Raw genomic sequence first — 11,688 nt, 5'->3', positions numbered from 1 at the left:
TCATCCTAGCGCCACCGTCGTCCCATCCGTCGTGCCCTTCCCGTCCGTTGCCTCGCCTGTCCCGAGTGACGCGCCACTATCACTCTGCCCGCCGCGCCCCTTCCCGGCCACCTTCGTCGCCCCCTTCCTGTTCTCCTGCACGCTATCAGCGGCAATCCTCCCGCACCTGCAGCTAGTGCCCACCAATGTAAGTTTTTTTTAGATAAATTAGTTAATGTTGTTTAGATAATTTAGTTTGTAATTTATTTAGAATAACTAGCAAATTTTGTTTGAAAATTTTATTTATATAGTTAGGTTGATAGATACTTAGGTATTTGTAAGCTTAGGAAAATAGCTATGTATGTTATTTAGTTAGATTAGATTCATAGAGACATAATTAGATAGTTAGTTATTAGCTTGAGATACTAGTTAGTTATTTAGTTAGCTAGTTATGAAAATACTTTTCAAGACAAATTGATTTATATAATTTTCATATTTATAAATGTAACAATTTAAAAATTACTGATGACTTATATTCCCAATGTTTGATTCAAACCTTGTCTAAAACGACTTCTAAATCCGATACAGAATTATATTTATATATTAGCAATCCCAAAATCCAAGTACATGAAGAATAGGATATCCATTTTTTCCCCGGAGAGAACAATCAACCTCTGTTATAGGGTAGAGTTTTTTCCCCAGCTTAGTTATAGATTTATATCTAATAAACTAATTTTCACCCCCAATCCCAAATCCTCTGAAACACAAATAATAGAGTTTCCTACACAGATAACCCACCCATTTCATTGCAATGTGGATGTCTATCTCATAAGCTATGAAATCATATTGATATGATAAAAAAAAATCAAGCGAAGAAAATTGGAAACCATAGTGGTAAGTGGTAACTGAATTTCAGACCTATATTATAAATCTATAACTAAGCTGACCCAGATGTACCTGTCCGCAGAACCGCACCTTCAAAATATGCAACTATGAGTTCAGATCAATCAGCAGGAAATGTACAGTGTAAAAAAAGAGGAAACAGAATGGTCAGCCAAAGGATTTTGTACAACAAGAGAGGGGAGGGGGGGGGGGGGGGGGGGGGGGCGGGGGCGTCACCCAGTCAGTGTCATTGGACGCACGAAGATAAAATGCAGGGCTACAAAGAACTGCAGCTCGTCACAGACGCGAAAATAAGTCTATGCGAAAGAAGCATACCGGAAGAAGCTGACCACCTCCGAGGCGATGCCTTCTTCGATTTTCTCAGCACAAGAATCCCCCCTCTGCTGAACCGCACCTTGGAAGATTGAACGACAATACACAAATAAAGTCAGACTCGAAACACACCTCTTCAAAAACAATGCAATGACACAATCGAAGCACGATTCACAGCAATCACACGCAAGAGACTATGCATCCAAGACACGAATCACAACAACAACAACATCCTATCTCATCACCAGCGACCGTCGAGCTGGCGACTCTCAACGCCAGCACCGAGCTACTCCCAGCATCTCTCCTAGCACTGCAGCCGCCACAGCGCACGCGCACGGAGCGACGGCAGGGCGCGCGTACGGCGGTACTGGCCACCCCTGGATCAAGATCCGGCGCCGCACAGTAAAAGCGTATGACGGTGCAGCAACCAGAGGAGAGGCCATGATGCCGATGTCCGATGGGTATGGCTTTGTGCAGAAACCAGAGGCCCCGGTGCCGCTGTGCTTTACATGACTGCTTTCATCAATGAAACTATCTTCCAACAGGGAAGCTTAAAACCATTACGGAAACCAAGTGACATAGCAATAAAAAAAATTGCATTTACCAATCTTACGGCAACATCAGTCTTAATTATGCGATAAAATGGTGGATTGTTGTACAAACTAGAAATACGTTCCACATTAAGCCATAAGCCAAAGTCTATAGGAATGAAACAGTCCCTTCAATTTCTAGATCCTCGAGGCTGGATAGTGGTGCTCCTCTGCCGAGTTCTGGAAAATTAAAAAAATGGCAAAAACAGCAAAGACATGTAAATACAAAAGGCAGCTCATGCAAGTGCAACTCCCACTGCCTCCTTTATGGTTCTCACTTAACTTCTGCGACCTTCCACTGCTACCAATACTTTGCGGATTTTCTGCTTCCAAATTAGTATCAGCCTGCAGAGTGTTGGCAGACATTCCTGTGAAAACATCAGGCCCTCTATAACAGCTGGAGCAGTCAGCTCAGTGCTTCAGAAGGTTTTGGCATGCTTGTTTGCAAGTCCAGCACAAACGGAGGATAGACACTGTTATCCAGATCATGGCATCAGAAGGCCTCAACTATTAAGAAACACTCACATATTTTAATTTCCAATTCTAATGTATTCTTCTCAGGATATACAAATTTCGGAGTATAAAAGCACCACAAATTTCTTGTGGAACCCAAGGACATATAAATGTATTACTCTTTGTTTCAAATGCTGTAAGTGCCATGCACAAATCCTTCTCAGAAACTCAAATTCAAGGTATACGAAAGCACATCTGGTTTCTTATAGAAATTGACCATATCTGTCCTACTATGCTCAAATCCACTCCACACAACGTAGGAAATAAGTCCTACTATGATAACATCCACTCCACAACATAGAAACAAGCACAATACAGTTTACAATCAAATTATACAAGATAAACCAGCTAAGATTTAGAAAGTAAACCAAAGATTTATTTAGCCAAAAGTATTTTATAATCACAAAAATTACATAAAGGATTACTGTCACGGCTCATGACCATCATAACTAATTATCAAAAGCAATAAAATAAGAAAGCTTAATCAAAGTCCACAATGGTTACGAATAATTACTGGATCTCCTCTTAGACCCAGATAGTCAAAGTGGTATCTATGTGCGCCTTTAAACACTAAGTGTATCCACTAATGGGTACTAAGCTCTCAGTATAGTTAACAGTATGAAAAGCCAAATCACTCCCGAGAAATATCTTCCATGGAATGCCATTTGAATCATAATAACGGAATTCATGCACTGCTGCAACGATCCTTTTAACCTCCCCCGTTCTAATTTTGTACTGGTATACTTTATTCTCACGTGTAAGGAGTAAATCCTTCTGCTTGAAAAGAATTTTAGGTAATCTGAATTCACCGTAGGCGATGCCACAACAATATCTTTTGGAATACTAACCGTGCAGTACTGCGTCCATTTTGGTGACTTGTCATTATCGAGGGTCCAAGTCCAAATCTCCACCGCTTCAAATCGCTTAGTGAAGCAAGCACAACATAATTTACCCTCCAACTCTATAAAATAGACGGGCTTTTTCGCCTCTTTGGATGGAGGATATGGAGTTAAACTGAACATCTCTTCAGATAAACTGAACTTGACAAATGCTTTGGGATGTTTTGAAGGTGGCAGGTCTATCCTCCAGTAAAGATAACCTTGGACATGAGCTGGAGGCGTCCAAAATATAGGGTATGGAGGATCGGCAGTTCGCCTCCATGTACTTGTGCCTAGTGTGTGTACCTCAAACCTGCAGACAGTTTCAGATTTCTCATTCCCCGTTTCATAAAAGAATCTTGCTGCTTTGTACTTATTACTGCAGGGATCAAAACCAAATCCAGCCCGGCTCTTATGAATGCTAGATATGCTATCACTGCCCTTCGGAAGTTTAACAAATTCCCTTGTTGCTGGATTGCAGACGACTGTCACTTGTTTTTCCGTGGAAACGAGAATGAGACCATCACAATGCGATGGGGTAGCCCATAAACCAATACCCTTTGGAATGTCTTGGCTGTGAACAATCTCTACTTTACTGCCACCAATGTACCTGTAGAAACCCATGCAAGTGGAATCCATCCCTTCATGTTGCCATCCCATGTACCTGCGGGAGACCACAAGGGTTGTCGATCGCACCCTGGAGAAATCCAGGTGAGCACGGATGAAGTGCTCGCTGGAGATGATGGTAAGCCAGGCCTTGCATACGGACTTGCATCGGATCACAGATTTGGTGGGGAGCTGCGACAGGATGTTGAAGATGACATCGTCAGGGATGCAAGCAACGGTGCGCATGGCCTTCCGTGGTCCAGGTCTCCAGGAGCGTCTTCGTATCTTCTGAACGCCATGACCAAAATCTGTTAAGCTACACAACAACCATGGGTGAGTTATGGTTCGCCAGATTATTCTAACTTCTGAAATTTGATCACCATGACCAAAATCTCTCAAGCTACACAAGAACGATGGTTGAGTTATGGTCGCTAGATTCTCTATGGGCATGGTGGTACACATGGTACACACCCAATATATTTTTGGAAAAAATCGAAGTTAGCGTGTAATATAATACATATCATGCATATATAAATATATAATTGGGTCAGATTAGGATACAAAATAGCTTGGGTCTCGCTCGGGAAGGGTTTTTTTTTTTTTTTGAAAGACCCGGTTACCCGGCATATATATTAATAAGAAGGATAGAGTTTACAACATTCGCACGAGGAGCGCGTCCCCCGCACGGCAGACCGTCGAGCGGGGTCTAGCTACATCAGCTAATTACTCCCAACATTGGAAACTACAAAGAGGGGGGCAAGAGCTCTTCCACCAGCGCTCGCCCAGAGGGATGCTTCATCCTTAATCTGAGCCACGGTCTGCTCAACAGTGCTTTCCGTCCCTTGGAAAACTGACGCATTCCTCCGCTTCCAAAGGCACCAGAGTGTGAGGATCGCCAGGCTATGCTCCAAATTCCCCCCCACTGGAATCAAGTGTAGGAACCAATCTTCGATCGTCGGCAGGTCTATCCACTGAGATGGTTCCAGACTGCCGCAGTGGCTCCAGTTTGAAACTTGCCTCCAAACTGTTTTGGAGAAGGGGCATTCCACAAATAAGTGCCATGCTGTCTCCAGATTCCTTATGCATAATCCACAAAAGTAGTTGTTTTCCCATCCCCGTGCCTGTAGTCGCGCGGCTGTCCAAAGGCGATTTCGTAGCAGTAGCCAGAGGAAGAATTTACATTTAGGTGGAGCCCACGCCTTCCATACCAGCTTACAGAAGTTGGACTGTATATTGCCAAAGAACTGTGCGGCATAGGCCGAACGAGCTGAGTACCTCCCGGACGCCTCAAGTGTCCAACAGATTTGATCATCCTCATCATCGTGCAGCTGCAGGTGCAAGGACTGTAAGAGTTGCCACATGTTGATGTAATCTGAGATTAGGTCATTGTTAAGGTTATGAGAGATATCCCGAATCCATGTTTCATTTTGGAGCGCCTCAGAGACAGTCCTGTATTTCCTTTTGGTATGGCTGTACAAACGTGGGAACTGCTTGGAAAGCGGCCGTCCCTGAGCCCAATTGGAGTGCCAGAACAATGCTCTCTTGCCACTTCTGATTGTCACTATTGTTGCCGCTGCAAACAGCGCCAAGTCTGAATCATCAACCGGCAACGGGGTCCCATTCCACGGCCTATGTGGATCGGACCAAGCAAACCAGAGCCATCTGACTCTAAGTGCTCTGCTGAATTTCTCAAAGTCTAGTACCCCCAGTCCTCCATATTCGATCGGCATTGTTACGTAAGGCCATGCAACCTTGCATTTTCCCCCTGAGACCTCACCGTCAGCTGCCCATAGGAAACGTCGGCGAACCCTGTCCAAGTCTTCAGTAACTTGTTTGGGAACTTTGATTGCCGTTAGCAAGTATGTTGGTGTTGCACTGAGAACCGATCTCACCAGTTCTCTGCGCCCAGCCAGATTGAGGAGGCGCCCTTGCCATCCAGACAGTTTATCCCTTGCTTTGTCCAGGATGCTCTGCACATGTACAAGCTTCAGTCTTCCCATGCTTAGGGGCAGCCCCAGGTACTTGATTGGGAACGAAACCCGTTGGCCAAGAAAGGATTGCAGTATGGCGTTCAGGTCAAGTCCTGTGCACCTTATCGGTGCAACAGTGCACTTTGCCATATTTAGTCGGAGGCCGGTTGCATTTCCAAACTGCTCAAGAATCCCAAATAGAGCAGTGACCTCTTCTGCCACTGGGTTTAGGAAGATAACCGCGTCATCCGCATATAGGGACAGTCTTAGGTTGGCATGTCGCCCACGAAGGGGGCTGAGCACGCCGTCTTCGGTTGCAGTCTCCAGAATCCTATGAAGTGTGTCGATTGCAATGATGAATAGGTACGGGGATAAGGGGTCTCCTTGGCGCAAGCCCCTTGCATGACCGATTCGGTTCCCTGGTCGGCCATTTAGCATGACGGATGAATGAGAAGATTTGAACAGGAGGCTAAGCCACTCGCGCCATCTGTGACTGAATCCCCTTTGCTGTAGCAGTTCCAGTAGATACTCCCATGACACCGTATCAAAGGCCTTGGCGATGTCCAGTTTAAAAAGCAAGGCCGGTGTTTTTGTCCTATGATAAGCTCTGGCGAGGTTGCGCACATACATGAAATTATCCTGTATACATCTTCCCCTGATGAAAGCACTCTGGGCCTTTGAGACTAGCTTGTCAATGTGGGCTGATAATCGGATGGCCAACGTCTTGGTGATAAGCTTTGCAAATGAGTTAATTAAGCTAATTGGTCTGAAATCCTTTGCTGCCTCACAGACCACATCCTTCGGTATGAGGACAATGTAGGCTCCGTTTAGATGTTCCAGCGGTCCAGCCCTTAACTGATAGAATGAGTGGACAGCCGCCATGAGATCGTCCATGATGACCGGCCAGCAAACCTTATAGAACGTCCCGTTGAAACCATCTGGGCCGGGGGCCTTCTCACTAGGCATCTCTTTGATCGTGTTCTTGATCTCTTCCACCGTGAACGGCCGGTCCATGTCTGGATCGTCAAGGACAGGAAGTTGCAGTCTTTCCCAGTCAAGATGAGAGCTTCTATTACTTCTAGAGCCCAAAATACCGGTAAAATGGCGTTCCAGTATGTCCTCCTTCTCGAAGTGATTCCACACAATGCGTCCGTCGTCATCCTTTAAGTAGGAAATGAGATTCTTTTTCCTCCTATTTTTCGCTTTCTGATGAAAAAATTTTGTGCATGCATCGCCCTCCTTGATCTGCAAAACACACGAGGCCTGTCTTCTCCTAGATCGTTCCACAGCCGCCCAGCCAAGCACTCTTGTTTTTAACTCTTTATGCAGTTGTGCCTCCTGGGGTGAAAGGCTTCGTGATTCCTGAGCAGTGTCTAGCGCCAAGATGATGTTGTTTGCTAGCAATATCTGAGCCCTTGCTTCGCTGAATAATCCTTTACTCCAAGTGCGTAGTGCGTGTGCTGTGGCCAGCAGTCGATTATGGAACATCATCATTGGAGCTGTTCCCGTCACCTGTTGTGACCATGCGTTCGTGACTGTGTCTAGGAAGGACGGTGCTCTAACCCAGAACTGCTCGAACCTGAAGCTGGCGATCCTCGGCAACTGTTGGTGGCTACCCACGAAAAGAGGCGAGTGGTCAGAGAGTGAGCTCGACAAGGCCTGTAAACTTACTGCTGGGAGTAGAGCGTCCCACTCCTTATTATAAAAGAATCTGTCAAGGTGAACAAGCGTTGGGGAGGCTCGACCGTTACTCCACGTGTATCGCCTATTCTGAAGTTTTAACTCTAACAGCTCACTCTCGTCCAGTGCCCGTTTGAAACGATCCATCATCGCTCTGTTAAGATTATTGTTGTTTTTATCCCTGGCCTCATAGATCAAATTGAAGTCCCCCAAACAGATCCAGGCTATCCCTGATGCTGGCTGGCACTCTTTTAGTTCTTGCAGAAACAAGAGCTTTTCCCTGTCATCATTTGGGCCATACACCACCGTGATAATAAACGAAGAGTTGGTTAGCTTCATAGTCATATTCATTGATAGGCTGTACCGTCTCCTTAGTGGTTGCGCTGCCTCCACTAAATCTTGGTTCCAGGCTACCAAGATGCCACCCCTGGTGTTATCGGCACCCAGGAATTCAAATCCTCTGCATCGCTGTCCCACAACTTCCATAGCTATATAACTGTCAATACTCTCCAACTTTGTTTCCTGAATGCAGATGATGTTTGGAGCAGCTTGCTGCACCATTGTCTTTACTGCTTCTCTGCGGGCCGCACAGTTGAGCCCCCTCACATTCCAGTCCAGCAGCTTGAAGTCACACATTGATACAAACGGTTGACGCACAAAAACTGGAACGAAATAGGCCAGACCCGGAGCGATTGGTCAGCAAACCGTGCAAAGCAAATGAAATTATGCCAGAACAGAGTACACAAACCATCCAGCCACATCCCAGGCAATCGGAAACAAACAACACCACCTCGAGCCATCTGCCCGGACAACAAACATCACTGAACAGAACATCAAACGAAACCGGTTGAAGACCGGCCGGTGCTGACGCTGACACAATACTACTAAACATTGAAACTGAAACAGCTACAAAGCATTGCTCCCTGCTCAGGCCTTCGCCTCCAGTCCTGCCTCAACTGCGACTGCCGCCAGCGTCTTGGTGAGCTCCTCGTCTCCCAGACGGGTCGCCGCCCGGAGCTGGCGCACTGCCTCGACGGGGAGGTCCCCCCCGTACATGTCAATGTATGTCGTGACTGCAGCATCCGGTGCCGTCGGGGGCCTGCTGTTGAGGAAGGATAGGTCCTTCATCAGCTTGTGGTGTGCACGCTCGGCCACTGGATATGGCGACGCCTGTGCCGCAAGGCGCGAGCTGGATCGGCATGGTGCATTCGCGCCCCTTCTTCCACGGTCGCTGCTCGGAACAGGCACTGGCGCTGGCAGTAGCGGAGCTGGAACGGCCCTGAACATGCCTGCAACAAAAGTGTCATATGTCCCCATTGGCCCTAAATCGGCCGTCTGCTTCGCTGTCCGCACAGCCCTCCTCATGCCCGGCGTCCTGAGCCCCTGGCCACCTGGACCTTCACCATCGGAGACCGACCCCTCGCCGCAACCAGGGCCCTGCATGTTAGCCTGATCAGCACCATCAATCTCCATCCTTGTGACCTGGTCGGAGATATCCGCTGTTGGGTCCATCTCCCCCTCAGTGCCTTGGAGCTGCACTCCAGGCCCAAATACCACCTCATTCGCGCCTCGGACCGGCCGCCAGAGCGTGCTGACAGGGCGATACTCCGGTGAACGTACTGGTGCGTTCGGCGAGCGGGGCGGGGAGTAGCACAGCCCTGGGGTCGCCTGTGAGCACCTTAGCTCGTGGACCATCGGGTCCTCCCCCGCCGAGAAGGAGGAGGATCGCGACTGCACGTCGCCGTCATTGCACCTGAAAGTGTCGAGAAGCGGGTCACGCCAAGCCTGGCTCGGACGAACTGGCGAGCGCGAGCGACGGCGCTCCCAATCCTCTGATCTGTGCTGCACTGTATCCCTCCTCCGGGTCACGGCAGAAGGGGAGCGGCTTAGGCGCCGCCCTCTGCCCGCGCCATCCTCCTCGCTGTAGTAGTCACCATCCAGGCGGAGACCTGCACCGTCCACCGCCCTGCAGAGTCCAGCGTCCTTGCGACGGTAGCTCGGAGGAGTGCGGCTGCGGACACGGACCGCCCTCTCTGAAGCACAGTTGGGGAAGAAGCCCCGTGCTCGAGAGCTTCGGGGCACATTGTTCCTGCGTGGTGGCTCCCGCAGGTCGTCGTCGTCGTCGCTGTCCTCATGCCTCGGCGCGTGCTGCGCCGTCGGCGCGCGGCATGTCACCAGGCGGGTCTGCCTTCCCTGTCCCTGGCGATCGTCCGGTACTCCCTCAGACCACACGAAGGGGACGACCGTCGGCGCGGAGCTGCCATGCTCTGATGAGGTCCTGGAGGAGGCAACCGGAGACCGCGGAGTCCAGTCCTCATAGCCAGCCAAGTGGACAAGAATGACCTTGTCGCCCACCATTCCAGTAGGCGGGGATGCAGGGAGGCGCGTCGCCGTAGGCAGGCCAGCAATCTCCACGGCGCGTCCCGCCCGCGCCGCGAAGACGATGTACTCCATGGCTAGCGGCAGATCGTCCGGGTCGTGCATCCACACCCAGCAGCCTAGGAAGCGGGACGTCTCCCTGGCCTCTGTCTTCCTGTCGAAGCGGTCGAAGATGCAGGAGTCACCAAGGATGAGCTTGACGCCCTCCTCGTTCCACGCCTCCAGCGGAACGTGCTCCAGAACCACCTTGACGTGGTACCACCACTGCACCTCCTGGCCACTACCCGCGGAGAGCCATGGGCGGATGGGGCAGAGGGCACCCCCAACATTGAGGAGCTCCAATCCCACGGCGCGTTCCTTCTCCGGCGGAGCCTCAAAATCAGCCACGTACTCAGTAGCGTTGTACCTAGTGACCGAGACCTGGTACGACAGACGCAGCTGGGCGGCGAGGGCATGCTTGACCACCTGAGCAGTGGCCCGGCGAGCCTCCAGCGGGACGGAGATGATGACAGCATGCGCCCGAAGCCGCGTGGCCTCGCGGTACATGGTCTCCGTGGACATCAGGTTGATGCAGCGTCGTGCCGGGTGCTGGGGGGCACGTCCGGGGACGTACTCATACTCCATGGCTTTCTTCTCTTCCTTGTGGACCTTTCGGGGGACTAGGTCGCGGGTGACTGGGCAGGTGCTGGGCTGGAGCGGAGGGAAAACTATGCGGCTGTGGATACTCTCTGGGGGGAAGGTGAGGCGAGCTCGGAGGTGCTCCGGGATGATGCGGGGGCGTGCGGATGGGCAGGTGCGTGAGGAGTGTCCACTCCGTTTGCAAAGAATGCACCGGAGTGGATCTCGGCAGTGGGCGATGCGATGGTCGGAAGCGAGGCACCGGAAACACTTCCCGGCGAAGCGGCTTTTGAAGGCCAACTTGGCATCCGTGGATGAGCGGCCCCGCGTCGAAGCTTGGGCGTCGAAATCCCGATGAGGTACGGTCAGGGCACGCCGCCGGCGCCCAGTCTTCGCCTCTTGCCATCTTGGTGAAACCGGCTCCCCCTGCTTTGTATTAACTCCAGACGCCACAGAGCCGCCAGATCCCATAGCAGGGGCGCCATTAAGGTCGAGCCGCTTCCAGATCGACTTCGATGGGCGCCGCAGAAGCTCAGGCCGGCGCCCAGGACAGACGAGCACCGATTTTAGCTTGGCCGGTGCTGCAGACGGAGCAAGCAGAGCTTCATACCTCTTGGGGGGAGCTCCGTCAGCTTCCGGAACGCCATCCGAAGCGCCAGCACCAGATCCTTCAGCGCCATCAATGGACTCACCAGTCGCAGCAGCTCCTCCGCCAGCGGCAACGCGTTCATCGCCATCAATGTCCACTCCCGCTGCGGGAGTGGTGGACTCCACCACCACGCCGTCTTCAGCCGGGCAGTCAGGACTGTCGTCGCCCCAGTCGATGAGCTCTTCCTCAACGTCGTAGGGAGATCCAGCGGGGAGACCTATGGGTGGGTGGGGGTAGCAGGTGCCCGGATCTACAGATCCAGGAGGCTGGGTGGCCGGCGGCGCCGGGGACGGCACCGGCGGGGGCGTTCGGGGCTCTCGCTTACCTTGGCTCTCCATACACATCATCAAAGGATAAGGAAAAGCGTACCAGGTAAATGATATTCACCGGCGAAGGTACCGACGGAGATGGCGCCGCCGCTGGCCCAGCAGTCGCCGCCTGTGAAGAAGCCAGAGGTAGAGGCAAATTGGAGGGGACGTGATTGCGTGAACGCGAGTTTCACCAGGATTTCGGCGGAGATACTGGGTCGGTTGACCGAATTTCACTAGGATACCGACAAGCCTGTATAGGCCCAGTGGGGAAGCAACAGGCCTACTGTAGGAACAGCCCAG

General features: G+C 50.8%; 1 protein-coding gene across 1 annotated transcript; it reads right to left on the bottom strand.

Annotated features, from left to right (window-relative positions):
• Window positions 1,464-4,035, bottom strand: LOC8081027 (putative F-box/LRR-repeat/kelch-repeat protein At1g11620). The gene is made up of 3 exons (XM_002460260.2): window positions 3,146-4,035; window positions 2,063-2,129; window positions 1,464-1,744 (listed from the first exon to the last, which is right to left on the bottom strand). Exons 1-3 carry the CDS (start codon window positions 4,025-4,027, stop codon window positions 1,464-1,466), a joined length of 1,230 nt encoding a protein of 409 aa, XP_002460305.2. The 5' UTR covers window positions 4,028-4,035.

This window comes from Sorghum bicolor, chromosome 2 (assembly GCF_000003195.3).
Source record: "Sorghum bicolor cultivar BTx623 chromosome 2, Sorghum_bicolor_NCBIv3, whole genome shotgun sequence".
NCBI classification, from domain to species: Eukaryota; Viridiplantae; Streptophyta; class Magnoliopsida; order Poales; family Poaceae; genus Sorghum; species Sorghum bicolor.
Note: the sequence above shows the minus strand (reverse complement) of the source record. Positions and strands in the feature narration are given on the sequence as shown.

Coding starts and splice junctions, on each gene's coding strand:
- LOC8081027 (XM_002460260.2), bottom strand. CDS start 4,027: ATGCGCACCGTTGCTTGCATCCCTGACGATGTCATCTTCAACATCCTG. Junction 2,130..3,145: donor AATGGACGCAGTACTGCACG/GTTAGTATTCCA, acceptor AACACTCTGCAG/GCTGATACTAATTTGGAAGC. Junction 1,745..2,062: donor TGGAAGGTCGCAGAAGTTAA/GTGAGAACCATA, acceptor AATGGTTTTAAG/CTTCCCTGTTGGAAGATAGT.